The sequence below is a fragment of the Chaetodon auriga genome, chromosome 23, assembly GCF_051107435.1.
Source record: "Chaetodon auriga isolate fChaAug3 chromosome 23, fChaAug3.hap1, whole genome shotgun sequence".
Lineage (NCBI taxonomy): Eukaryota > Metazoa > Chordata > Actinopteri > Chaetodontiformes > Chaetodontidae > Chaetodon > Chaetodon auriga.
Window position 1 is genome coordinate 19,187,855 of NC_135096.1, and position 24,243 is coordinate 19,212,097.

Here is a 24,243-nt window from a genome sequence, read left to right on the forward strand (position 1 = left end):
TATTTGAAATCTAAAGTGATCTGATGTATATTTCTGTGGTTTTGTCTCATACTTTAATCATTAAAACACATAAAGTGATCTGATGTGTGTTTTTCAGAAAAGTCATCTTTAAAGTTAGAAAGTCAGAAAAAGTCTAAATTCTGATGAGAAATTTATTTTCACTTTCATTTACTCCAAATGTTGTTGTTGTTTTGTGTGTGTGTGTGTGTGTGTGTGTGTGTGTGTGTGTGTGTGTGTCCCACGTGGAGATTTTTGTAAACTTTGAGCTTTAAGTTTAAATAAAGTTTGAACAAACACACCGGACCAATCAGCGTGGACAGCAAGCAGGAGGAAGAGGAGGCTGTGAACGTCACTCTTCTTGTTGTTGTTGTTCTTCTTCCTCCTCTTCTTCTTTGTCTTTTTCTGTGTTTCTGTCACAAATTCGTCCAGTACTCTCTGTGCGCATGCGCGGCGTTGCTTCGCTCCGCTGCACAAACACAGAAGAAGAAACCCAGTAACCCAGTGAAACCAGTAGCTCAGGTCCCAGTGGTGTCGAGTCACAGATCTCATCTGATCCTCTGAATCTTTTTATTTTGATTTATTTTCGGATCCGGAGGTCCGTCTCATGATGACGTCACACAGGTAAGCCCGGAAATCCAACATTGAACATTTTGACTTTTCACCTGAGGATTCCGAGACTGTGTTGGTGTTTCCATGACAACGGAAATGATTGGACTCTTTAATGGGACACTAGCAGAGTGCTGTGCTGTGATTGGCTGCAGCTTCAGAGTGAGACAAACTGTGGAAGACCAGATATGAAAAAATAATAAAAGTAAATTTTTCAAAATATCGAACTTTATCAAAAATATGAATAAAAGTCAGTTAAAATTCTGACTTAAATTTCGGTTTTGTCTGAATTGTGACTTTTTGAGTTTAATAAGTTTAAGAAAAGATGTTAAAAGTTCTGAAATGAAGAGGAAATCAAAGTTTTAACTTTAACGGGCAGAAATGTGACAGATTCAGTATTAATGATGAAAAGAAGCAGTTCAGGTTCCATCAGACATGAAAACCAAAAAGAATCCAAAAAACGAATTTAAGAATTTCATAAAGTTATTTAAGTTCAGAAAAAACGGATTCATTTCAATGAAGAGATATAAAAACTCTGAAGTCTGACCTTTGTGGACTGTTGTGAGATCAGAGACTTGATTCGATGAAAGCGGCAGGTTCAGGTTCAGACCAGCAGCAGGATCAGATCTGATCTTGTGGGTCTGATCCTGCAGGATCTCAGTCTGTTTGACAGCCTTAGCTGCAGCTTCACTTCCTGTCTCACGAAAATCTAACTGTGAACTGAAACCTGATCCTGACCCGAAGTCCATTTGATTTTGGTTAAACTCAGTTCATGCTGGCTCAGCCTCTTACATCTCCTCTGATTGGTCCTCAGCTCCTCGAACAGGAAGTGGGCGGTGGCTCATGGCGCTCTCCAGGACCTCCTTCAGGACGACTTTCCTGGAGGGCCTTCTGGTCCTCAGAAGAATCAGCTGCATATGTTCCAGGACCGAGCTGTCCTCTACCTGAAGTACCTGCAAATCTTCCGCATTCTGGAGGAGGTCTATGAGCAGCTGGTGCAGCCTCAGAGGAGGCAGGTCCTGGACGGGCTGACGGGTCGTCTCCTGGAGCTCAAGAGTCAGATGGTGGAGCTGGAGCTATCTGAGTTTCACTACTTTGATGAGCTGTTGCTGGATCTGAAGATGACACCGGTGAGTCCAGGAAACCATCAGACCTGATCCCTCAGACCATGTCCCTCCTCAGCTGGAACCAGAAAACTGGTTTACGGTAGCTAATAAAATCCAAACTTGCTCAAAAAGTTTGTGTCTCTTATCCGCTCAAGGTTGAACGAAGGAGGAGAAGCCATGCAAGCTCTAAAATATTTCACAGAATTCAGAGTAAATCAACAAACCAATCCAACCAAACGAGTCGCGTTTTCGCCGAGTCAGACATGAACACACAAACACGTCAATCTGATTCAGTGTGACGTCACTTCCTGACGAGATCATGATCTCTGATGATCCAGAAAAAAATCTCCAGAAATCCACTGAGAAACCAGAGAAGACAATTCAGGGAGAACTGAGAATCTTCATGTGTTTAAGTTTTCGTCAGTATTGCAGTGATCCAGTGATCTGTACATCCAAGGCTACACGGCTAACAGCAGCGGCTAACAGGAGGAGCTAAAAATAGGGAATGTGAGTTATTAATAGAAGTGAGACAAAGAATAATAGAAGAAAAATATGCCTTCATATAAAAACCAAAAATAAACCCATCAGCAAGAACACAAAAAGATTTCATTTTCTTTCAGAATAAATCCTGGGTATGGGAGTTAATTCATCTCTGTTCATCTGTGCCACGTCTTCCTCCTCCTGATGATGATGATGATGATTTGATCCACAGCCGACTTCTTCTTCCTGTCTACGGCCCTGCAGGAGCAAGTGGTATGTTTGTCGTGTCATTGAACAGGAGGAGGACTCTGTACACCTGGATCAGGTCTCTATCCTGAAACACAGATCAGCTGGTGAAGAAGAAGAAGAAGAATCAGGGGGAGACATTCCCCTTTATTATCACACAACATGCACTGGACACTGCACACAAAGGTGAAATTCGTCCTCCGCATTTCTCCCATCCTGGTCGTCCTTCCTCCACGGCAGACCAGGAGCGGTGGGCTGCCATCCAAGCGGCGCCCGGGGACCCAATTGCGTTTTTTGTCACCATTGGTCAGGTGGTGATCTTCTTGCATGTTTTTAGTGGGGGTATGTTTTACGGAGGATACCCCAGGGAGAACATGCAAACTCCACACAGAAAGGCCCTTTTTTTTTTTTTTCCTCGAGCAGCAGGCACCGAAGGTGGAGGACACATCCCGGTGCCCGCAGCGAGAATCGAACCCGGGACCTTCTTGCTGTGAGGCGACAGTGTTGCCACCGTGCCACCGTGCCACCAACCACGAGCAGAAACGAATCCACAAAAATGGACAAACGACTTCCCAAAAGAACAACCAACAAAACTCATGAGACAACACAAAGTATTGGAGAACCAAATAGGAAAACTGGACTACGTGAGACTGAACATCATCTGAGTGAAGTATTTGATTCCAGATCAGCTCCAGTTCATCAGAAACCATCCCAGAGTCTGAGAGGATTCGAGCAAATCATGGACTGCACATAAAGTTAACTCTGGCAGGTCGAGAGTAGGTAACTGGACTCTTCTGGATCATATTCATGTTCTTTTGTTTTTGCAGAAGGATCTGGAGATCCCTGTCCCCCGATACCTTCTGAGAGACCAGATTCAGCTGCTGAGAGACAAACAGACCATGTTCACCAAAGTCCTGGATCCACAAGGAACCAGCAACATGGTCAGAGAGAAACCAGTCCTGATCAGAACCAGTCTGCAGTCATAAAGTCCTGATCAATCAGGCCTGGTTTGATAGGACTGTATTTATTACTAAATGAGCAACAATCTCAGTTCAAATGTTTATGCTCTGTTTCATTATTTCTTTACAGGAATCTGTCACTTGAAATCTGTAAAACTTTATTGACAGGAAGCAGCCGCTGACAGTCAGAATCTGACTGAGAAAATAAGATGAACTTCGTTCAACCATCGAGTTTAAATGCAGTTTAAATCAGAATTTTTCTTTCTCTGGTCCCTTCGGGTGAGCTCGGTCCAGTCCATGACCCTGGAGGGCGCCGTTTGTCTCCTGCCGGTGTCTGAGTGTGCTCGGCAGGGACGAACCAGAGCCCAGATCATGAAGGTGCCCGTCCAGTCAGAGAGAGGCGTCCACAGGTACACCTGGAAACCCAACAGCCTGACCCCGGCTCAGGCTGCGATCCGAATCCAGAAGGTAAAATCTGAAGTCTTTAAATGTGTTGAATTAAAAATAGATTCAGTCAAAACTACATTGAAAATATGTTGAATTTAAGTTTTGACAAAGTGCCATTTAAATTGAAATTTCTGGAATTCACGTGTCAGATAAAAGGAGATTTTACTCGTGAAAATCTGAATTGCTTTCTTTATTTTCAGACTCATTTTGTTTCCTTTTTAATCTGTCAATTTGTTCTGTTTGTTCTTCATTGTTTGACTGTTGGAACATGAACCAGAGATGCTAAAGACGCCTGCAGTCAGAGAAACATCAAACCTTACATCTGTCATTTTGTGTATTTTCACAAATCCTGTAAACTGAGAACTTTGTTGTGTTTCAGGTGTGGAGAGGTCACAGTCAGAGGAAAAGGACCAGCAGACAGAGAACTGAGGAGATGATATTTCTGGGGATGGTAATGTTCTCTCACCCAACAACACAAACTGTAGGACTCAAATATTTATTAAATCACTCACTGTGGTTCTGTCCCATTTTCTACTCTGGTTCTTCCAGTTTTCCCAGTTCCCACAGATTCCCTGGTTCCTCCTGTTTTTCCTGTGATTACTTATAGATTTTCTGGTTCCTTCACTGGCTCCTCTCATTTTGCTGTAGTTTCTTCGGTTGCTAATACTGAATGTTCTCATAGCTCTTGTGGGTCCTCTTTGGTTCTTCTGGTTCATTAGCTTCCTCTCATTCCTTCATGGTTCCACCCCTGATTCTGCTGGTTGCTTAGGTACCTTCCTGCTTTCTACTCCAGTTCTCCATGTTCTTCTAGTTCCTGTAGGTCCCTTTGTTTCCGTTGTTCCTGCCGTTGTTCCTCAGGTTCCTCATACGGTATATCCTCAGACATTCTCTGTTTCACCTGGTTCATTGTAGGTCCTTGTACTTCTCCTCATTCTTCTGGTTCATCCCCTGTTTACCCTTATTCATCTGACTCCTAATATGTCCTCACAGTTGTTTGTGTTCTTCTGGTTCCTCAGATCCCAGCAGAACCTCCTGGTCCCAGTTCATCTCAGCTCCAGGCTCAGCAGGTGTCAGTGGATTGGAGGCTGATCCAGGATCAAAACGAGGAGCACTACCAGAGAGCTCAGTTAAGTGTGAAGCAGTTGGTTCTAGATGCGGAGGGAACCAACATTAGGGAGACTCTGCAGGAACAGATCCGTCAGTGGTTCATCGAGTGCAGCTCAGAACTGAAACTCAAATATGCTCTCATTTGGATCTTTCCTGGGTTCCTTGTGGTTCCGTTTTTCTTCCTCCAGTTCCTCTTGTGTTTTTTCTTCTTTTTGGTTATTGTTGTTGCTCCAGTTCTTTCTGTTACTTTATTATTTTGATTTCTTCCCTTTGTCTTTTGGTTCCTTTGGTTCCTTCACTCCTTCCTACTCTTCCTACCACATTCAGTTCCAATGGCTTTCCTGCTCCTCCTCTTGTTCTTCCTTCCTGGTTCCACTTAATTATTTTTTTTCCCTGCAGTCTGTACCTTTTTGTGAGTCATTGTAGTTGGTCTGGTTCTTCCTCTGGTCCTTGTAGTTGTCTTGCAGTTATCCTGTTTAATTCAGTTCCTCTGCTGTCTTTGATTCGTCCTCTGAATCCTCAGAATCAGGTCCACAGTAGGTCAAAGGTCAGAGTACTGACCCACAGACATAAACCTGTCCACCCAGTTTAACTAGCTTGAGTTGCTGTTTGTTGTTTGTCAGATTTAATTAAATATTCTGACAGATGTCAGATCAGACTGACACCAACCAAAGCAACTGGAAAAACAGCTCATTTTAGTGCAGAGTTAAGTCACCACGGGACAAGAAACTGAAACCTGCGATTTAGATCATCCTCATCAACAGCAGGTGGAGGTCCACCTGAAAACATGAAGTGAGATGACATCATCCTTCATGATATCATCAATAATGAAAGAATGGCTCAATTAAGTTAAAGATTCAATTAGTGGACATGTTAAATCAGGTCCGATAGGAGTGACTCCAGCCAATCAGATGCTGTCGATCAGTGCTGACCATTGACCTTTAGAAGCTTCAAGTCTCAGTGTTTCAGTTCAGACAATATTGGGCTGCCTTCGAGGTTCTGATGGTCCGCCATGTAACTCGGCCTCTGATGCCCCCTTGTGGCTCCATATGGAAGCCAGCCAAGCTGGTCTGAATTTAGTTCTGAAAAACTCTGAACGCTGAAATCTGAACCAGATTAGAAGAGACTAGTTTGTTACCCTCATGGTCACAGAGAACCTGCCATGTCTGGAGGGAAAAGGTGTCGTTTCTAGTCTAGACCTGAATGTTGGAGGACGGTTTGCATCATTGAGTCCACAGAGAGTCTGATTGAAGACTTTAACCTTTGAAAACCGTCCTGGGAAGCATGAATCTTTTGACATCTTACAGAAGCCTTCTGACTCTAGCATCTGGTTTTTCCATTTGTCTGTTTGATGGTTGTCCAGAAGCCTGAGCTGTGAAAACTATGGAGGCTTTCCTAAGCCTCAGGAGGACTGGGCACTGAAGTATCTGAAGTTGTGTGAGATCAGAGTAATAATTCAGTCCTGCTCTATGAACAGTAGACACCAGCTGATCCGGCTCAAAGTGATCCACTGGTGCAAATCCAGGATTCATAAGGTGAACTTTCAGCACTTAACTTCCTGAACAGCCGTCCCTGCTGTTCAGGATGATCATCTCATTTTGAAGGAATGGAGTCACCCTCCGTCCATCGTTCCACAGACGGATGACTGACATTATTTCAGTCATACAGAAGAAAAGATTCATGTTCTTCAGGTCAAATTCAGAGAAACATTTCTACTTGGGACCTGTTTCTTACCTGTCTCTTACCTGTCTGTCATAAAACCAGTTTCTCACGGCTGCTGTTTGCTGTGCAGCCTTTACTGGTATTCTACTGTTTTCAGTCTGGAAACCAAACCGGTTTCACTGGTTTCTCTTGGTTTAATTCATTTATATTTGAATTTTTTTAAATGTATGTCTGTGTATGATTTGATTTTGTCCTGAAAAATCAGAAATTTAAAAATCAAACTTCTGATGAGTATTTAAATAAATTTCTCTCCGTCTTGTCGGCAGGGACATCACAGGAAAGTTTCCAGAGTTTCCTGATGTTGAAGACGGAGGTTCAGCTTCATTATTCAGTCACAAAACACGTGAACAGGTGAGTGCACCTGCAGGTCTTCTTCATGTCATCCAGGAACATTTCTCTTCTTCTCCGCTGCTTTTTAATGAATCCTCATTTGAGGGATAAATTGGATCTTTTTGTGTGGTCAGGTTTCAGCTGAGCTGGCAGCGAGGGAGCAGGAAAGAGAGAAGAAGAAGAAGCAGAAGAAGAGAGAACAGAGAGAGAAGAGAGGAGGACCAGAGAAGAAGAAAGAGATCACAGGGAAGAAGAAGAAAGAGGAAACAGAGGTACAAGTTTCACAAACCAATAACAAACTGATCAATAATGAAAGTGCTGCAGTTGAAATAATTACAAATAAATACTTGAGAAAAATCACAGAACTAAAGACACAAATGAATTTATATTAATAATCTATAGTCCATGAAGATCTATAATCTATCATTTCAAAGCAGCTGTGGAGTATTAGGGTTAGTTTAAGTTAAATATTTTGAGGAATTTACAATTCAAACTTTGTTGTCATTAAATTACAACTGTTTTCACAAAATATTTGAACTTTATTCTTAAAATCTTGGACAAACCACCATTATTAAGAGAATGCTGCTCTGGTCTCGTCTGATGTGGTCTGATGTGGTCTGATGTGGTCTGGTGTGGTCTGATCTGGTCTGGTCTGATGAGGTCTGGTCTGATGTGGTCTGGTCTGGTTTGGTCTGTTGTAGAAAGGTACCAGTTGGATGAATCCTCTCAGCTGTTTCCTCCCTGAAGTCATAAAAGGAGACAAAATCTACTCAGGTGAGTTTAAATCACCTGTTATTACTGTACTGTCATTATTACTGAAGAAGAAGAAGAACATGGGGAAGAGGAAGAAGACGAGGAGTTGAAGAAAACATACAATCAGTCCTTTTTAAACATTATTTCCAGACATCAAACATTGAATCAGCTGACTTTCTTTCTAATAATCAGTTTAATAAAGAAAGGACATGAAGTTCACGTGAGGACGTCACAGCTGCTTCACTTTGATTTTTTGGGCTGAGGATCTTATCCACCAGCTGCTCTATGATTGGCTCTGAGCCCGCTGCTCTCACAGGAAGTACACATTTCCAGACAGGAAGTGGAGCTGTTCGTAGCAGGAAGTGGCTCCTGGGAGCCGCTGAGGACAATCAGAGTCAGTCGGCTGCACCTGGATCAGCTTATTCTGCTGTTGTTAATGCTTCCTGCCTCGTCCTGAGAAAATAAAGGTTCTCACACACCTGATGCTTCCTGTTTCTGTGTGTTCAGATGTGTGGCATCGCCGTGATGACCAACAACAGAGTGTTGATGTTCAGCTGCTCGGAGAGGAGAAGAGACAGGAAGTGGAACAGGAAGTCAGACTTCAGGTGAGTCGGGTTTGTTCTGTGTTAACTGATAAAATCTTGTTTTATAGGCTGCACTGTCCCTTTAAATATGACCTTCAAATCAATTCATCACAGTCATTTTTTACAGTCTATGCTTTCAGTTGTCATTTTTTACAGCGCACCAGTTGGATATATTTTTCCAGGTTTCCAGGCTGATGTTTTGGGATATTTTTCCAGGTTTCCAGGCTGATGTTTTGGGGTAATTTTTCGTAGATGATGATAATTTTTAAAAATAATTTCAGCTGTTGTCTCTGTTGGTTGATGCTGTGGGTGTGCTTCATTTCTTCATGCCGTCACGTGGATGAGCTGATGAGGGTGGAGCTGAAAAACCTCAAACTGGTGGTCGACAAAATAAAGAAGACCAAGATAGGAAACGGAAAGGTCAGAGTCAATAAATGGCTGCTCCTCTACATCCTCCAGACCTCCAGGTCCGACGATCCAACTCTGATTCCACAAAGTCTGAACTCTGTTTAAAGCATCAATCAAATCGGAATCAATCATCAATAATCAAACTGTGAAATGAAATGATCACTTCCTGCTTCACACAGTCTGAACATGTTTGGTTTCGGGATTGTAGAATCATTCTATGTAACTTTGTTTGTAGAAGAAGAAGAAAACCAAAAAGAAGAAGAGAGAGAAGGACCTGACAGCAGACAGGTGAGTCTACCTTCTGGGATGTTTAGAGCTGTGATTGGTTCCTGTCTCTTTATTCTGAGCTGTGATTGGTTCTTCTCTCAGGTCATTACAGTCTCTGTATGAGGAGTTGATTCTGGAGGGTTTCCTCATCCAGCCAATGAGCATCAAGCTCTCTGACTACATCGGTAACATCAACAACAACAACTTTTTAACTTTGTGTTTGTGACTACATGACACCATTGACATTGAGACAGACAGAAAGAGAGACAGGCAGGCAGGCACCTGTCTCACCTGTCTGTCTGTCTGTCTCACCTGTCTGTCTGTCTGTCTGTCTGTCTGTCTGTCTGTCTGTCTGTCTGTCTGTCTCTCCAGGTGAGCACAGTTACCCGGGCTCAGCTCTCAGACAGGTGAACATTGAACCAGTGCCGTCTCTATCTGATGTCAGACAGCTCATCACGCTGTACTCCGTCCTGCCTCTGGGTCAGTCGATCACTAATCAATAACTGATCAATACCTAATCAATACAGATGGTTCTTATTCTTTGTCTTATCCTCAGTGTGATGTTTGAGGTTCTCTTTCACCTGTTGGAAGAGGTTTCCCATCATCCTTCACTCATCACCTTCAGACAGTGAGCCTTGATTTTCCCTCCAGGATCCCAGGCGGTCCTGAAGGACTTCCCGGCGGTAAAGACTCTGCTGCGGGCTAGTCCGTCCGGAGCTGGCAAGAAGATGTTGGTTCACGCCGTCTGCAACGAGACTAGAGCTCACCTGTTCCACCTGAGCCCCGCCCGCCTGAGCACCAGGTACCCTGGCAGAGGAGTCGCCTACCTGCTGCACCTGATCTTCAAGGCAAGTCTCACACACCTGGAAACCTGGAATCTGATCCACAAATTTGCTCTTTTCATAGGAAATCCTAGAAAAGCGTGAATTTACCTGGAGTTTATGAAGTGAGATGTGTCCCTCAGAGTCACTTAGACATCCTTGAAAATCTGGAAAAAAACAAAGCCCAACGATTTAAAAATAATAGATTTAAAAGTCTGAAATCTGCCTGAAAACCTGCAACTCATATTCAAGCATCTTACAGGACCTGGAAACCCTGGAATTTACTCTGGACCTGATCCTGGAATCTAATTCATGACTTTGTCCTGGAGAACATTCAGATCTCTCCAGGACTGCAAGGTTTCCTAAAATGTCCTTGAAAACAAACTTCCCTTCAGTTAATAATAAGTTGATAATAATAAATCACCTGCAGGTCTGATGATGTGTGTCACGCCATCGTCAGCATCTGCTCTCTGATTGGTCCGTGTTGTGTCTCCTGTCAGGTGGCACGGGAGCTGCAGCCGTCTGTGGTCTGGATCGAAGATGCAGAGAAAAGTTTCTACGGGAAAGCTCTGAAAAGTGGCCAAGAGGTCAGGAAAACACTAAAGGGTTCACTGACAGTAGATGTGATGTTCCAACAGTGTTTTTTTATGAAGGTCTGAAGCTTCAATTCTGGTTTTATTTTGAAGGTCTCCAGTGTTTTTACTGTCTGTGCTGCCACCTGCTGGCTGCTGTGCTCCATCACACTGAACAGAGATGATTGATATTAAATGATAAACTTTGTTAAAACTCAAAATGTATAAAGAATGTTGAAAACATTATTAAATAAACTCAAACTTTAAATGTTAGCAAATAAAACTCAAGATTTCTAAATAAAACTTTCTAACTTTACTATAACAGTAAAAATAATAGTACATTATATTTAAGTTTATAAAACAAAGCTACTTTTATTTTTTAACTATGAAGATTTTTTTGATGAACAGATTTAAACTTTCTACCAAAACTTTTGACCTCTGAAAGAGTCTAACAAGTAGATCTGAGACTGAGCCAGTCTCACCTGAAACTAGACTCTGAAACTAGGTCTAGACCATCCAGCCCCGAGTCTGTCAGCGCACCGGTTAAATGTCTCAGCCTTTGTTCCAGTTTGATCCTCGGAGGATGAAGAAGAACCTGCTGAAATCTCTGAAGGTTCTGAAACTGGATGATCAAGTTCTGGTGATCGGAACGACGTGAAGACCGTTTGACGCCGATGTCAAACCGTTCTGTAAAGTCTTCAAGAAGATCATCCTGATCCCAAAACCAGACTACGGCTCCAGACTGGGTCAGTAGAGTCTGCACAGTCTAGTAGACTACAGTCTTGTGTGTACAAATTTAGCAAGGTTAGCATGAGCCTCATTTTCATTTGCAGTGTGATATGTCAATGCTATGTTACATTTGACCCCTACCCTAATCCTAACCCTGTAAGATTCGTGCTATCATTGTAACACTAACACTAGCACGTTAGCCTTATTGCTGTCAGCATTTTAACATCATAGCATGCTACGTTTTCCTGATTTCCTGATGTTAAAGGTTTACATAAATTATTTGAAGATATTTAACACAGTTAGCATGAAAGTAATCATTGTGTGTACACATGTTAGCATATTGTACTGCAGAGTTACGTGTTAATATTAGCATGACATGCTAACCTGTCTACAGTCTGTGATTTCATTCAACATCAGCATGTTGACATGTTTACAATTATCACTGTAACATTATAACATGCTGCATTAGCATTAAGCTTCATACTAATGCTAACATTAGGGTTTTCCCGCAGTTCTGTGGAGGGAGCTGCTGAGCCGGGAGGGGGCGGAGCCCAGTCCAGGTCTGGACCTCAGCTCATTGGCTAAGATCACCGACGGCTTCACTCAGGGTCACATCCTTCAGGCGGTCCGCTCGGTACTCCGCCCCACAGGCTGAAGAAGCTCCGCCTCCAACCGCTGACCGCTGCCGAGTTCATCCAATCACTGTCCAGAATGGAGCCTGTGTACAGGGAGGAAGAGGAGGCCTTCAAGGTCAGAGGTCACAGCAAAAAACTGATCAGCTTCATCGTATCAACTTTATTTAAGGAAACGAGAATGACGCGTGGTAAAATGTTAGATCTGAGCCGCTGAGGTGTGTTTACTACATGGTGGCTGATTTGTTGCTCGTCTACAGGTTATTGATTATCTTTACTTCCTGTGAAGGCTTTTGTTAAAGTAGCATGTTCATAAAACCTGAAGTTTTCATATTTAAAACCTGTTTGTTCAGGTTTGGTTCAGGAAGAGCAGGGAGGAAGAAGAAGAGCAAAGAGGACAAAAAGAAGATGATGAAGTAATGAACAAGATTAAGTGACAGTTTCATTTTCATTTTCATTTAGAGATTTTTTCTGATTCTCATTTTGTTTTTTTCTTTAAAGATGGTCTGAATGTGTTTACGTCTATGTACGCAATTGTTTGGAATCAATTTTATTATTACGCCAGTAAAATACTATTATTAATGTAATAACCAATTATTAATGAAAACATCAGAACTCTGTAGTTTTGGACCTTTGGCCATCTGTTATTGTCCCTCATAATAAAGATGGAACTTCATATTTCTCACACATTAATGAGTCTGTCTCATGTTGTCGCTGTTTTCTTCTTGAAATTCATCAAACTGCCTCTTTGGCTACTTTTTCTCAAAAGGTGAGAAACATTGATTTAGTTTCACTGAGTCTCACTGAAAATTAGAATAATTTAATAAAGTTTTCTATCTGAATATTTTATCTTGCTAACACTGCAGTTCAGTAACCTGCCAGCAGGTGGCAGCATGGCTGTTCAGAGGCACACTTGGGATCTGTCATACAGGTGAACAGAGCTGAACAATGAACTCTTGTGTAAAATGACATGAAAATAAATGTAGTTTGGTGTGAAGCAGTCTGTGCAGGACATGATAAATTACAAACATTTAAAATATATCGATTCTGAAAAGAGCCTGGAAACAAACAGCCAAACTCCAAACATCACGGGAGAGAGTATCTATCAATACAGATGATCAGTAAATCCTGGTCGTGAAAAAGTTCTTAAAACACTTTCTGGTTGTTTGGAAAAAATGTCACTTGACATAAGTGACATAAGCTACCTTAAATTAACTTTAAAACTTTTTAAATAAGGTTTGGCGTGAAGTCTGAAACTCCATGAAATAGTAGAATGTGTCAAAATATTCAGTGCAGTTTGAATGAACGAATGAATTTTCACGCTGAAGTCACTCGTTAATCATTAATGAGCTTCAGCAGATTAGGTAAAGTAGCTATGACCCTAAAACGCTCTTTTTCAGGAGTTTGGTGTGAAATCCATCTGTGCTACATCTCCAGATAATACATTTAATACCAGCTTCAGTGCACTTTGGACAGACGAAATTTTGTTGAAGTTCTCGATTATTATTGAAAGCTCTGGAAACATTGTGTGGTCGCCATTTGTGTCACTGAAGGCGGCTGATGAAAAATAACAGGATTCTCAGCTGGAGTTTGGTGAGAGTGTATTCTGTCTGTTGCTCGTGGAACTCTTTGACCAAAGAGAAGAATTTTCTTCCAGAAGCTTCTCCTTCATCCAGGTCGTGGTACTTCAAAGGACTTTAAAAGGCAGCTGGACTTGCTTGAGGTTCTTGAAGACGTTTCTCCTCTCAGTTCTGACTGCCTGTCCAGGCACTGATCTTCTTCCAGCATCATTGATCCGCCCAACTATCATGTGAGTGGTTAGGATCACGTGAGTCCTGACATCACCTTTGCCAAATGTTCAGTGCAGCGAATGAATTATTTCTACGTCACATTCACCAGAAGATCCCACAGAAGACAATCACCTTAAACTAACCAGATTTTAAATGGAGTTTGGTGTGAAGTGAGGCCCTGACTGAGGAACATCACTGAGGTTTTTATGGTTCTGTGTCCTAGCTTTGAAGATTGAGCTGAGATCAGGTGTTTTTACTTCCTGCAGCTGACAGGTGACGGGATGTGATGACCAGGTGTTACGACAGGTGTGTGGGCTAATGACAGTTTTCAGTATTTCACTGTTTTGGCTTTGAACTCTCAGAAACACAAACAGGACAGGAAGTGAAGTTTTCCTGCAGCTTCTCCGCTTCCTGTCTCAGGGTCAGAGGTCACAGACAGATGCTGAGTCAGCAGGAAATCCTGATGTTCAGGTTTGTTCTCACAGTTTGAATGAGAGTGAGACGTCATGCAGCTGATCCACAGTCAGCTTGATTTTAACACATTGAATCTGACTGAACAACATTTATGTTTACATCCAATCTGCAGCTGTAACTTCTCTAATTATTATTATTATTTATTTATTTATTTATTTAGTATTTTATATAACTTTGAGTTTTCTTGTAATTTATTTTGACGAAGTAATTTGGAAATTTATACATCTCAAAAATGACATTTTTTTAATCTGAAAAAATAAGCGTAGACAATAATACATTCGCTGTAATTTATTATTTTAGTGTATTATTGTGTTATTAATATCATTTCTACTTCATGACAAACACAGTATAAATATTGTAGTATTTGATACTTTGAACAAATAGAAATGAGGAAAGAAGAAAAGAAACAAGTAAAACAGTGAAGTGATGAAGAATTTAATGAGTCAAATAGAGCGAACACATGAATAATGTGGTTCATTAATATCAAAGTAAACACTTTCATTTTTTTAGAAATGTAGCGGTGATGTCATCGGGCTGTGATGTCATTAGTGATGTCATCCTCCTCACAGCGTGGTGAAACGGCTCAGAGCTCCTCGCAGCTTATCAGCAATCTGACCAATCAGAGAGCAGAGAGGAGATGACGTCACACAGCTGCAGCTGTTCACTCATAAGTCTGACCCCCCCCCCCCCCACGCCCCCCACGCCCCCGGCCTCCTCACCTGTTGGTAGAAGGTCACCTGTTGCTCCAGGTAAAGCTGCATCACTCTGTTGTAGTCATAGATACGGTTGCTATGGAAATGATTCATCTCAGCTGAAGGACACACAAGGAGTCGGGTTTCAACAGGTTAACAGTGTGTATTAGTACTACACTGTGAGTACTGTCGTGTACTGTTACCCTGCAGTGAGTAGCTCATGCTGCTGACTCGCTGGTTCATGAACTTCCTGTCGCTGCTGCTGATTTTTCCAGAAGAAACCAAACGATCGGCTTCCTTCACCTTCTCTACTGCAGCCTGCACACACACACACACACACACGCAGGCGCACACACACACGGGTGAGACCACACCCCGCACTGACATCACTTCCCACCTGAAGCCCCACCCCCTCCTCAGACGAATTGACCATCATTTTATTTGTACTAACAGTGTGTACTAGTACTGCCTTGTGTTTTAGTATTAGTACTGCAGTACCTTGTGAACTGCCATGATTTCTGGGAAACATCCCAGCAGGCCTTTGTACTCGTTGTTTGTCTCCAACAGGAAGTGAAGATCCTTCTGAGGCTAAAGGAGGTCAAAGGTCACCAGAGGTCACCAGAGGTCAGACGTGTTAAATTCACATAGAACAGGATTTAAATATTTTAAACTCAGAGCACAAGCAGCACAAGTATCACAGTATCACAGTATTATGGTATGTGTGTACCTGCTGTGCTACGATCTCTGCGATCTCCTCGTAGGTTTTTCCAGCAGCTGTCAGAGCGTCTGTTAACGTCTGCTCTCCTAAAACACAAACATCGTCACCATGACAACAACAACAACAACAACAACAACAAAGCAGATGTAAGAACACGTTTGATTAAATCCTTCACACACACACACACACACACACACACACACACACACACAAAGTTTAATGTGATGACAACAATCTGACTCAGTGTGATGATGCGTTCAAGTACTGTCAACAATAATCTGACTCCATTAAAGGTTCTCATTGTGATGATGCGTTCAAGTACTGTCAACAATAATCTGACTCCATTAAAGGGTCTCAGTGTGATGATGCGTTCAAGTACTGACAACAATAATCTGGATTTATGTTTCTGAACCTCCTTCTTGCCTCCTCACCTGGATAATTGCTGCTGATGAAAACACTCGACAGGTTCCTGAAGGCTCGACCAATCCGCTCGTACTCTTTAGGTAGCGCTGCACACACATGCACACACACATGAACACACAGTAAAACACACACATACACAGTGATATACATATGTGTGTGTATGTGTGTATGTTCACTCACTGATGTCCCCTGCAGTGTTGGCTGTGTATGTGTGTGTGTGTGTGTGTGTGTGTGTGTGTGTGTGTGTGTGTGTGTGTGTGTTTGCGTGCATGTGTGTGTTTGTATACTGACGTCCGGTGCAGCGTTTCCAGTGTGTGTGTCCGACGTTCAGCAGCTCTTTGACTCCATCGTCCATCAATTTTGTGAACCGACTGTAGTGCTCACACTTCTGTTCACTACACACACACACACACACACACACACACACACACACACACAGAAAATACACACATTAACACACACACATATGCACACACACCTCCTGATAGCACACCTGGTACTCTGTGGCAGACCTGAGACCTAGATTTTTGTTGCTGGGGCATTTATCAGCCCTGGGTTGTGTCTGCAGGTGAAGGCTGCCTGTACGAGCCTGACAGACGAAGCCGAGGGTAAAAAAAGCGTGACGCATGACTCTGTGCTGCTGGGTGAACGTGTTTCAACGAATGCGTCTGATGGACCCTGATCTGGATTTTGCGATCCGTACAGTCTGAGGACGCGGGTTCAGAGACCTCTGAGTATTTTCGTGGGACGCCTTGAACTTACACCTCAGCAGCGTCGAGCTCCGCAGCTTCAGGTTCAACCAGACTGAAGATCATCGGTCCCACCAGTTCGTCTCTCTCTGCCTTCCTCTTCCCCGCCTTCCACTCCTGAAATATGGACACATGGTGTCAGCCAACTGGGACTGACCTACCAAACCTCCTCACAGCTGACTGGCTGAAACATTTTGCAGGTGGGCGGGGCAGAACCTGCCTTCTCGTCTCTGTAGGTGAGGAAGAGCTGGAAGACTTCGCTCTGAGAGACGACGGGGTGACGGCACATCCGGGTCATCCAGGCCTGCAGCTGCTCCATCCTCATCCTGATGAAGTCCACCTCGAAGCGGCCTGAGAGCACAGAGCGCGGAGGTCAGAGGTCGCGCTCAGTCAGAGGTCACATTTCACCACTGTGATCGTGCAGGTGCTGCGCAGGTGTGGTTGTCATAGCGATGGCTCACCTGTCACCTGTTTGTCAGGCAGTGAGGGGACGGACAGAGCCGAGCCGAACTTCTCCAGCAGGCGCTCGTACAGCCAATCAAAATGCTTGTAGCGATGAGTCACAGGTGTGTTGGTCGTCTGGAGGAAGACAGTGGAGGGTTAGACAGTGTGTATTACTGCGTACTACTGCATGTCACTGTGTATTACTGTGCACTACTGCATGTTACTGTGTATTACTACGCACTACTGCATGTTACTGTGTATTACTGCGTACTACTGCATGTTACTGTGTATTACTGCGTACTACTGCATGTTACTGTGTATTACCATGTATTACTGTGCATATACTGTATATATACATACATACATATTCATACATTTGTGTGCGTGCGTGCGTGCGTGTGTGCGTGCGTGCGCGCACGCTATGCATGTGTGATCTCTCACACTGGGAGTGATCTGGTACTCTATGAAGCTCTTCAGTCCGTACAGTTTGGATTCTTTCTTGGGATCAGCGATCACACAGTCCAGAGGAGTCAACGGGTACAGCCAGACCGGACCCACTTCTCCCACCTGATTGGACAATGAGCAGAAGCCAATCAGAGTAGTGTAACTGACAACGCAGTTTGATACAGTGATCAATAAAGTTGATTACTCACGTAGACAGGAAGTCTGTCTCTGCTGTTCACTGGAGGTTTGGCCAACAAGAAGACTTCAGGACTTGGTCCCTTGGAGAACGGAAACCTGAGAACACACAAGCCTGCTGAGATCTGCTGGGATCTACTGGGATCTATGATCTACGAACATTCAGTGGGATCTGTGCGTCTATATGATGGAGCAGCGTGGACACGTTGACGCTGGGAATCGCTCTGAGATCTCGTAATATTGGTTGGAATCTGCGAGGATCTAGTGAATCCTGCTTGGATCTTGTCCGATTTACAGACTTCTACAGGGATCTATATGAATGATCAGATCTCACACAAGACAATAATACTACTGAGGTCTGCCAGGATGTAGTGGGACCCTCTTATATTTCGTGCACGGGTCCTGACACCGGCTCGTGTACAGGGTCCAGGACTAAAGTGGTGAAGGCTGCAGATGATTGATGACGTGATCGTCTCAGTCCGGATGGACGCTAGCTGGATTTCAGACTGATTACTTTGGTTTTGACCGTCTTTGTTTTGTTCGTCACGTCAGTTGAATAAAGTTATTGAAGGGCAGCAGCTCTGCCTTTTCTTACTCTCTGACAGGAGGTGACAGCTGTGGGTTTTGGGGTCGTCACATCCCTAAATTCTCCCCACTGGGACCGGCTGACCCTGACCTCCATCTGTCATGAAATCTGCTGTGATCTGTTTGGATCTACAAAATCTGTGTTGCATGCTGGAATCTACTGTGAGATCTGCTGGTGTTTTACTTGTTCAGGGAGATTTTCACAGAGGGACCGTGAGTGCTCTGTCCTGAAGCCCCACCCTCCTCATCCACCTGACCGTCACCACAGTAACCGCCCATCGATTGGTCATCCCAGTCGTCGTCCCACTCGGTGTCATTGTCGTCAGCGGCTGCTGGAGATAGGAAGCAGTTTCCTGTCTGTTATTAGGCAGAAATCTATCTTTTGAGTCACGTGTTGACAGAGTGACTGAAGCAACAGGTTTATGGTTCTGGACCTTCCTGCTCCTTAAAAATGTCCAGCGTCTAAACTTCTGCTGAAGAAACACTGCACTGATCTGCAGGAAGTAGATCTTCCAGGTAAAAGGTGATGTTTGTTACCTTGTTGTGTGTGCGGATATCCCTGACTGTCCCATCCTTCTGCTGTGCTGCCGATATAAGCCCCGCCCCCTGACCAGGAGTCCCCCCCTCCTTCACTGCCGCCACCGCCACCGACCTGAAACACAACATCCACATCAGCAACAGAAAGGAGCAAGATCCTACACTGACCTGTGGTGGGTCTGAGTCTGTGCTGGTTTTCAGTCTCTCTGTGCTGGTTTTCAGTCTCTGTGCTGGCTTTCAGTTTCTCTGTGCTGGTTTTCTGTCTCTCTGTGCTGGTTTTCTGTCTCTCTGTGCTGGTTTTCAGTCTCTGTGCTGGTTTTCAATTTCTCTGTGCTGGTTTTCAGTCTCTGTGCTGGTTTTCAGTCTCTCTGTGCTGGTTTTCTGTCTCTCTGTGCTGGTTTTCAGTCTCTGTGCTGGTTTTCAGTTTCTCTGTGCTGGTTTTCAGTCTCTCTGTGCTGGTTTTCAGTCTCTGTGCTGGTTTTCAGTCTCTCTGTGCTGGTTTTCAGTCTCTCTGTGCTAGACTACTTTGTGTCAATTGGTGAGCATGTGTCTGAATGAAAAAAGATGATGTGTGGGGTGCCACAAGGGTCCATTCTCGGGCCACTTCTTTTCAATATCTACATGTTGCCCCTAGCTCAGATTATGGAGCAACATAATATTTCTTATCATATTTACACCGATGATACACAACTTTATATTTCTGTGTCATCACATGACTACAGTCCCTTACTTTCACTGAGTGAGTGTATTCACCAAATCAATGAGTGGATGTGCCAGAATTTTCTTCAGCTTAATGCAGATAAGACAGAAGTGATTGTATTTGGCCCCAAAAATGAAAGGTCAAAGATCAGTGCTCACCTTAATGCCATGTCACTGACAACAACAGATAAAGCCAGAAATCTTGGTGTAATTATTGATTCTGACCTGAATTTTAACAACCAGTTAAAGCTCATTACCAAATCAGCCTACTATCACCTGAAAAATACAACCAGAATTAAGGGATGTCTGTCCAAAGAAGACATGGAAAAACTGGTTCATGCATTTATTTTCAGTAGGTTGGACTATTGCAATGGAGTCTTTACTGGCCTAAACAAAAAATCAATTAGGCAACTACAGCTGATTCCAAATGCTGCTGCACGAGTCCTTACAAACAGCAGAAAAATGGACCATATCACAGCAGCCCTCAGATCAATACATTGGCTTCCTGTGAGTCACAGAATAGACTTTAAAATCTTACTGTTGGTCTACAAAGCATTAAATGGTCTAGGACCAAAATATATTCTAGATTTATTAACTCCATATGAAGTATCCAGACCTCTCAGGTCATCAGGGACGGGTCTACTGTGTGTTCACAGAATGAGAACCAAACAAAGTGAAGCAGCTTTCAGTTATTATGCTCCTCACCTGTGGAACACTCTCCCTGCACACCTGAGGTCTGCACCAACCGTCAGCTCATTTAAATCAGGGTTGAAAACATTATTATTTGCTACAGCTTTTACTTAAAGTAATTATATTTGCTCAATGACTTTAATCATTCTTAATGCTAAATTATTGTCTTTTACTGGCTTCTGTTTTTAATTTTCCTTTAACTGTATTTTATTTTTATTTATTTTTTTATTCTGTTCTAATCTCTTTCTTTCTTTCTTTGAAATGTATGATTTTAATGTACTTTTATGCTTCTGTAAAGCACTTTGAATTGCCTGGTGTATGAATTGTGCTATACAAATAAATTTGCTTTGCCTTGCCTTGCCTTGCCTAGTTTTCAGCCTCTGTGCTGGTTTTCTGTCTCTCTCTGCTGGTTTTGACTGTCGCTGTGCTGGTTTTCAGTCTCTGTGCTGGTTTTCAGTCTCTCTGCTGACCTGTCAGCAGGCTTTGAAAGGAGCCTTGTTCTGGTTCAGAGTGGATGATCCTGGTGAATTTAACTGCTTACCTGTAAATATCCCTCAGGTACCAGTCCGGTTTGTCCACTGGAGTTCTGGGCTTCGATCCAGCCTCCACCCACAGTCTGCAGACACAAGCATACACATTAAGACTGAGTGTGGTACACAAACTGTATATTTCTAAACATACATATATGTGAGTGAGTGTCTACCTGGTCGAGCACCGTGACCGTCTCACCCTGTCTGACCGACAGCTCGTTGTTTCCTGGTTCAGCTGTGAAGTTGTACAAAACCTGGGCCTGAAACACAGGAAACCCAGTGAGGGTCCTCACAAGTGGGGTGAAAAGCTGTGTGTGTTTGAAAGGAAAGGTCTGTTTATCAGTGAAATGACGAAGTGCCGAACACATCGACCTGACTTCCTGTTAGACCAGAACGTCTCTGTCAACAGCTTCAGGCCTCTTCACCAGTATTCCTGTTCCACTCGACAGACTGTTCCTACACCAGACTCCTTTAGAAAATCTACTCATTTAATGGAGACGCTCTGCTCTTGTTCCTTCCATCAAAAAAACCTTCCATCAAACCTTCTTAAAGGTCTTCTTCTCATCGTCCCTCCAGGTTCCTTTAAAATTTGACTCATTTTTATGAAAAGCGAGTTTCTGTCTTTTTCCCACATTGCCTTTGTCTTGAGAAAACCTTTGAAGCAGAACCGTCTGTTCTCTGTTTTTAGTAACATTTGGTGGTGCTTTTAGTATTTTTTTAACATTTCACTTCTTATTAACACCAGACTCCTGTGGATTTTTAAGATCATTTTTGCACATTTGCACTGTTCATTGCATTATTTGTTATTTTTTGTTTGTTTGTTTTTTGGGGGCGGCACGGTGGCGCAGCAGGTAGTGCGCATGCCTCACAGCAAGGAGGTCGCTGGTTCGATCCCCGGGTTGGGCCTTTCTGTGCACTGTGGCACTCCGGCTTCCTCCCACAGACCAAAAACATGCTCATTAGGTTAATTGGTGACTCTAAATTGTCCATAGGTGTGAGTGTGGTTGTCTGTCTGTGTGTCTGTCTATGTTGCCCTGCGATCAGCTGGCGACCGGTTCAGGGTGTACCCCGCCTCTCGCCCATTGCTAGCTGGGATAGGCTCCAGCCCCCTGCAACCCCGAAAGGGATACGCAGGTACAGAAGATGAATGAATGAATGTTTGTTTGTTTTTTGGTATTTTGTTTTTGGTCAGAGGATCCACAGAAGAAATTTTCTCACATAATCTGAAATAAAACTTGGAAAAACATCTGATTTCACAGTAATATTTTTCCTGTTTCTAATTGCCGACAGATCTTTTTAATTTATTTTTTTATTTTAATATTATTATTAAAAAAATCTGTAACACTCCCAGCAGAAGCTTTTAATGTCTGTTTAATGTTTTCATCATGTTTCTATGTGAGCGCAACAGGAAACTTCGGTGTTTTTTTAAATAATCACTTGTTTTTTTGCCATCATTTGACAGCTTCGTGACACCAGCCAGACTCCTGGAGAATTTTACGTGTTTTTTGCACTCGCTTGCATCGTTAAACAGCCACTTTCTATTCTCTTTATTTACTTTTTCTTTCATGGGAAAATCTTAAATCCTCCTCCGTAGTTTCTGTCACTTCCACGTGTTTTAATCAGATTTCTTCACCTTTTAAAAAGAACGTTTTCTCACTCTTTGACTTGACTGATTTCTCTATGAAGTTTCTGCAGGGACGGGCAGCGGGTCGTCGGCTGGCTTCAGTCTGATGATGTGAACCTGCAGCAGCAGGTGAGAGGTCAAAGGTGCCAGAGCCCATTACAGGTGATACGTCTTACCTGCAGAGCCATGATGCCGTCAGCCGCTTCTTATTCTTTTATTTTCGGTTAAAGTTTCATCTTGTCCGCTTCTCCCCGATCAAACCGCAACAGCTCCTGCATCAAGTGGGAAACAACGGAAACAGTTTCTTGTGCGTGACTTCATAATAAAAGCCCTGCGCGCAGTAAGTAAAAACGGAATATTTAAAACGTTTAATTCTTAACAACTGTCGTTAATTAGTTTGTTTATAAAAAAAAACAAACAAACATATGATTGAACACAAACCATTTTACATAAAAGTAGAAAAAGTAAGGATTCTGTTTTGAAGATGAACAGCAATAATATAAAGACTAAAGATTATCTAAAAAAGAATAAACCTTAGCTTACTGTCAGAGGAGTGTAATAACACAACATAATGATTGAACAAAAAGCACTATTGATAAAATACTTTCTTGTACTGTGATGAATATGGTATTATGGTGAAAGAAGTGAAAATATTGACGAACAAGACAGGAACAACTTTGTGCTTTAAGGAGGATTTCAAAATAAATCATGTAAAAATGAATCTAAATAAGTAAACATAATATTTTCAAAGACGAGGAACATTTTCACTGAGTAACAAGACCGTAAACATGAGCAAAATGATTTCACAGAGCCTCTACATCACTGAACTCAGTTATGGTGCTTTTATTCTGAAACTTTCAATGTCATTTTCCTTTGTTTCACCATTAATTGCAGACACTTTACGTACAGTGACATCACACATCCGGAAGAGCTGCAGTGTTTCCACAGAGATGTGTGAGGTACACTGTAAGAAATACTTCAACACTGTACTGTAAGAAATACTTCAACACTGTACTGTAAGAAATACTACAACTACACTGTTCTGTAAGAAATACTCTAACACTGTACTGTAAGAAATGCTACAGTTACACACAGTACTTTAAGAAATACTCCAACACTGTGAACACAGGAACAGGAAGCGCTGCTGTTTCCACACAAACCTGAGAGGTGTTGACAGACTGAAGGCGTGTCCTGAAAACTCTGCAGTTACACACTTATACACTAAGAAATACTGCAACACTGTACTGTGACAAATACTACAACGCTGTACTGTATATAATATTCTTAGTCAGAAATACTAAACTACACTATGAAAACATGACACAATACTAAAAGGAACTAAACTTTAAATTCTTTGGACAATAATACTGTAAAAAATATACTGAACACTACACTGTTAAATAAATAATACACTGTCCTTTACATTACTTTACATTTTACTACATTTTATCCAAAGTGACTGCATCACCACAAGGGTCCAACCAAAACTGCAAAAATCACAGAGGTTTCATAAAAAAAATTAATAAAAATTAAATAAACTGAAATAAGATGAAGCGAATGAATGAAGTTTGTTCTCGATCAGTGAGCAATGAGCATTCAGTCGTACTCTGAACTGTAAAAAATACTTCATTTAACTTCAATCATTTCTCTGCACTGTAAAAATATTCAGCTGTGGTACAAAAACTACAAACCTGCCGCAGTTTCCTCAGTAATGTCACATCGTCACATTCTGTCAACATTGTACTCTAATTATTGAAACATTTTAAACATTATTTTAGGCTTTTATTCCTCCTCCTGTTTTTAGAAAACTCAGATCACCTGCCCTTCCCCCTCAGTTGTGTTCACCTGTCTGCCTGTGGGGGGCGCTGCTGTCCAACACA

The 24,243-nt window shown here is 42.5% G+C and overlaps 1 protein-coding gene and 1 pseudogene across 3 annotated transcripts; one reads left to right on the forward strand and one right to left on the reverse strand.

Moving 5' to 3' along the window:
* The first annotated feature begins 482 nt into the window (after positions 1 to 482).
* On the forward strand, positions 483 to 12,450 carry LOC143315685 (dynein regulatory complex protein 11-like; annotated as a pseudogene). The gene is made up of 18 exons (XR_013076166.1): positions 483 to 621; positions 1,421 to 1,736; positions 3,266 to 3,417; positions 3,634 to 3,865; positions 4,224 to 4,295; positions 4,861 to 4,970; positions 6,940 to 7,024; positions 7,138 to 7,275; positions 7,705 to 7,777; positions 8,264 to 8,370; positions 8,686 to 8,760; positions 8,984 to 9,036; positions 9,118 to 9,200; positions 9,388 to 9,495; positions 9,667 to 9,863; positions 10,337 to 10,423; positions 10,977 to 11,154; positions 11,650 to 12,450. The product of XR_013076166.1 is annotated as a dynein regulatory complex protein 11-like (transcript).
* A 1,857-nt stretch (positions 12,451 to 14,307) lies between these two features.
* LOC143316206 (sorting nexin-9-like) lies at positions 14,308 to 22,662 on the reverse strand. 2 transcript variants are annotated; one of them, XM_076723992.1, is made up of 17 exons: positions 22,540 to 22,662; positions 20,913 to 20,999; positions 20,751 to 20,825; positions 18,821 to 18,935; positions 18,468 to 18,612; positions 17,713 to 17,797; positions 17,501 to 17,626; positions 17,077 to 17,194; positions 16,836 to 16,966; positions 16,629 to 16,732; positions 16,158 to 16,261; positions 15,875 to 15,952; positions 15,453 to 15,529; positions 15,224 to 15,313; positions 14,929 to 15,043; positions 14,753 to 14,844; positions 14,308 to 14,644 (listed from the first exon to the last, which is right to left on the reverse strand). In XM_076723992.1, exons 1-17 carry the CDS (start codon positions 22,549 to 22,551, stop codon positions 14,597 to 14,599), a joined length of 1,602 nt encoding a protein of 533 aa, XP_076580107.1. In that variant the 5' UTR covers positions 22,552 to 22,662; the 3' UTR covers positions 14,308 to 14,596. The 2 variants fall into 2 exon arrangements, with proteins under 2 accessions (XP_076580107.1, XP_076580106.1); XM_076723991.1 differs by having other exon boundaries at positions 18,468 to 18,615.
* Positions 22,663 to 24,243: the final 1,581 nt, after the last annotated feature.

Coding starts and splice junctions, on each gene's coding strand:
- LOC143316206 (XM_076723991.1), bottom strand. Junction 18,616..18,820: donor ATATCCGCACACACAACAAG/GTAACAAACATC, acceptor TCCTATCTCCAG/CAGCCGCTGACGACAATGAC. Junction 17,195..17,500: donor AGTACCAGATCACTCCCAGT/GTGAGAGATCAC, acceptor GTCTTCCTCCAG/ACGACCAACACACCTGTGAC.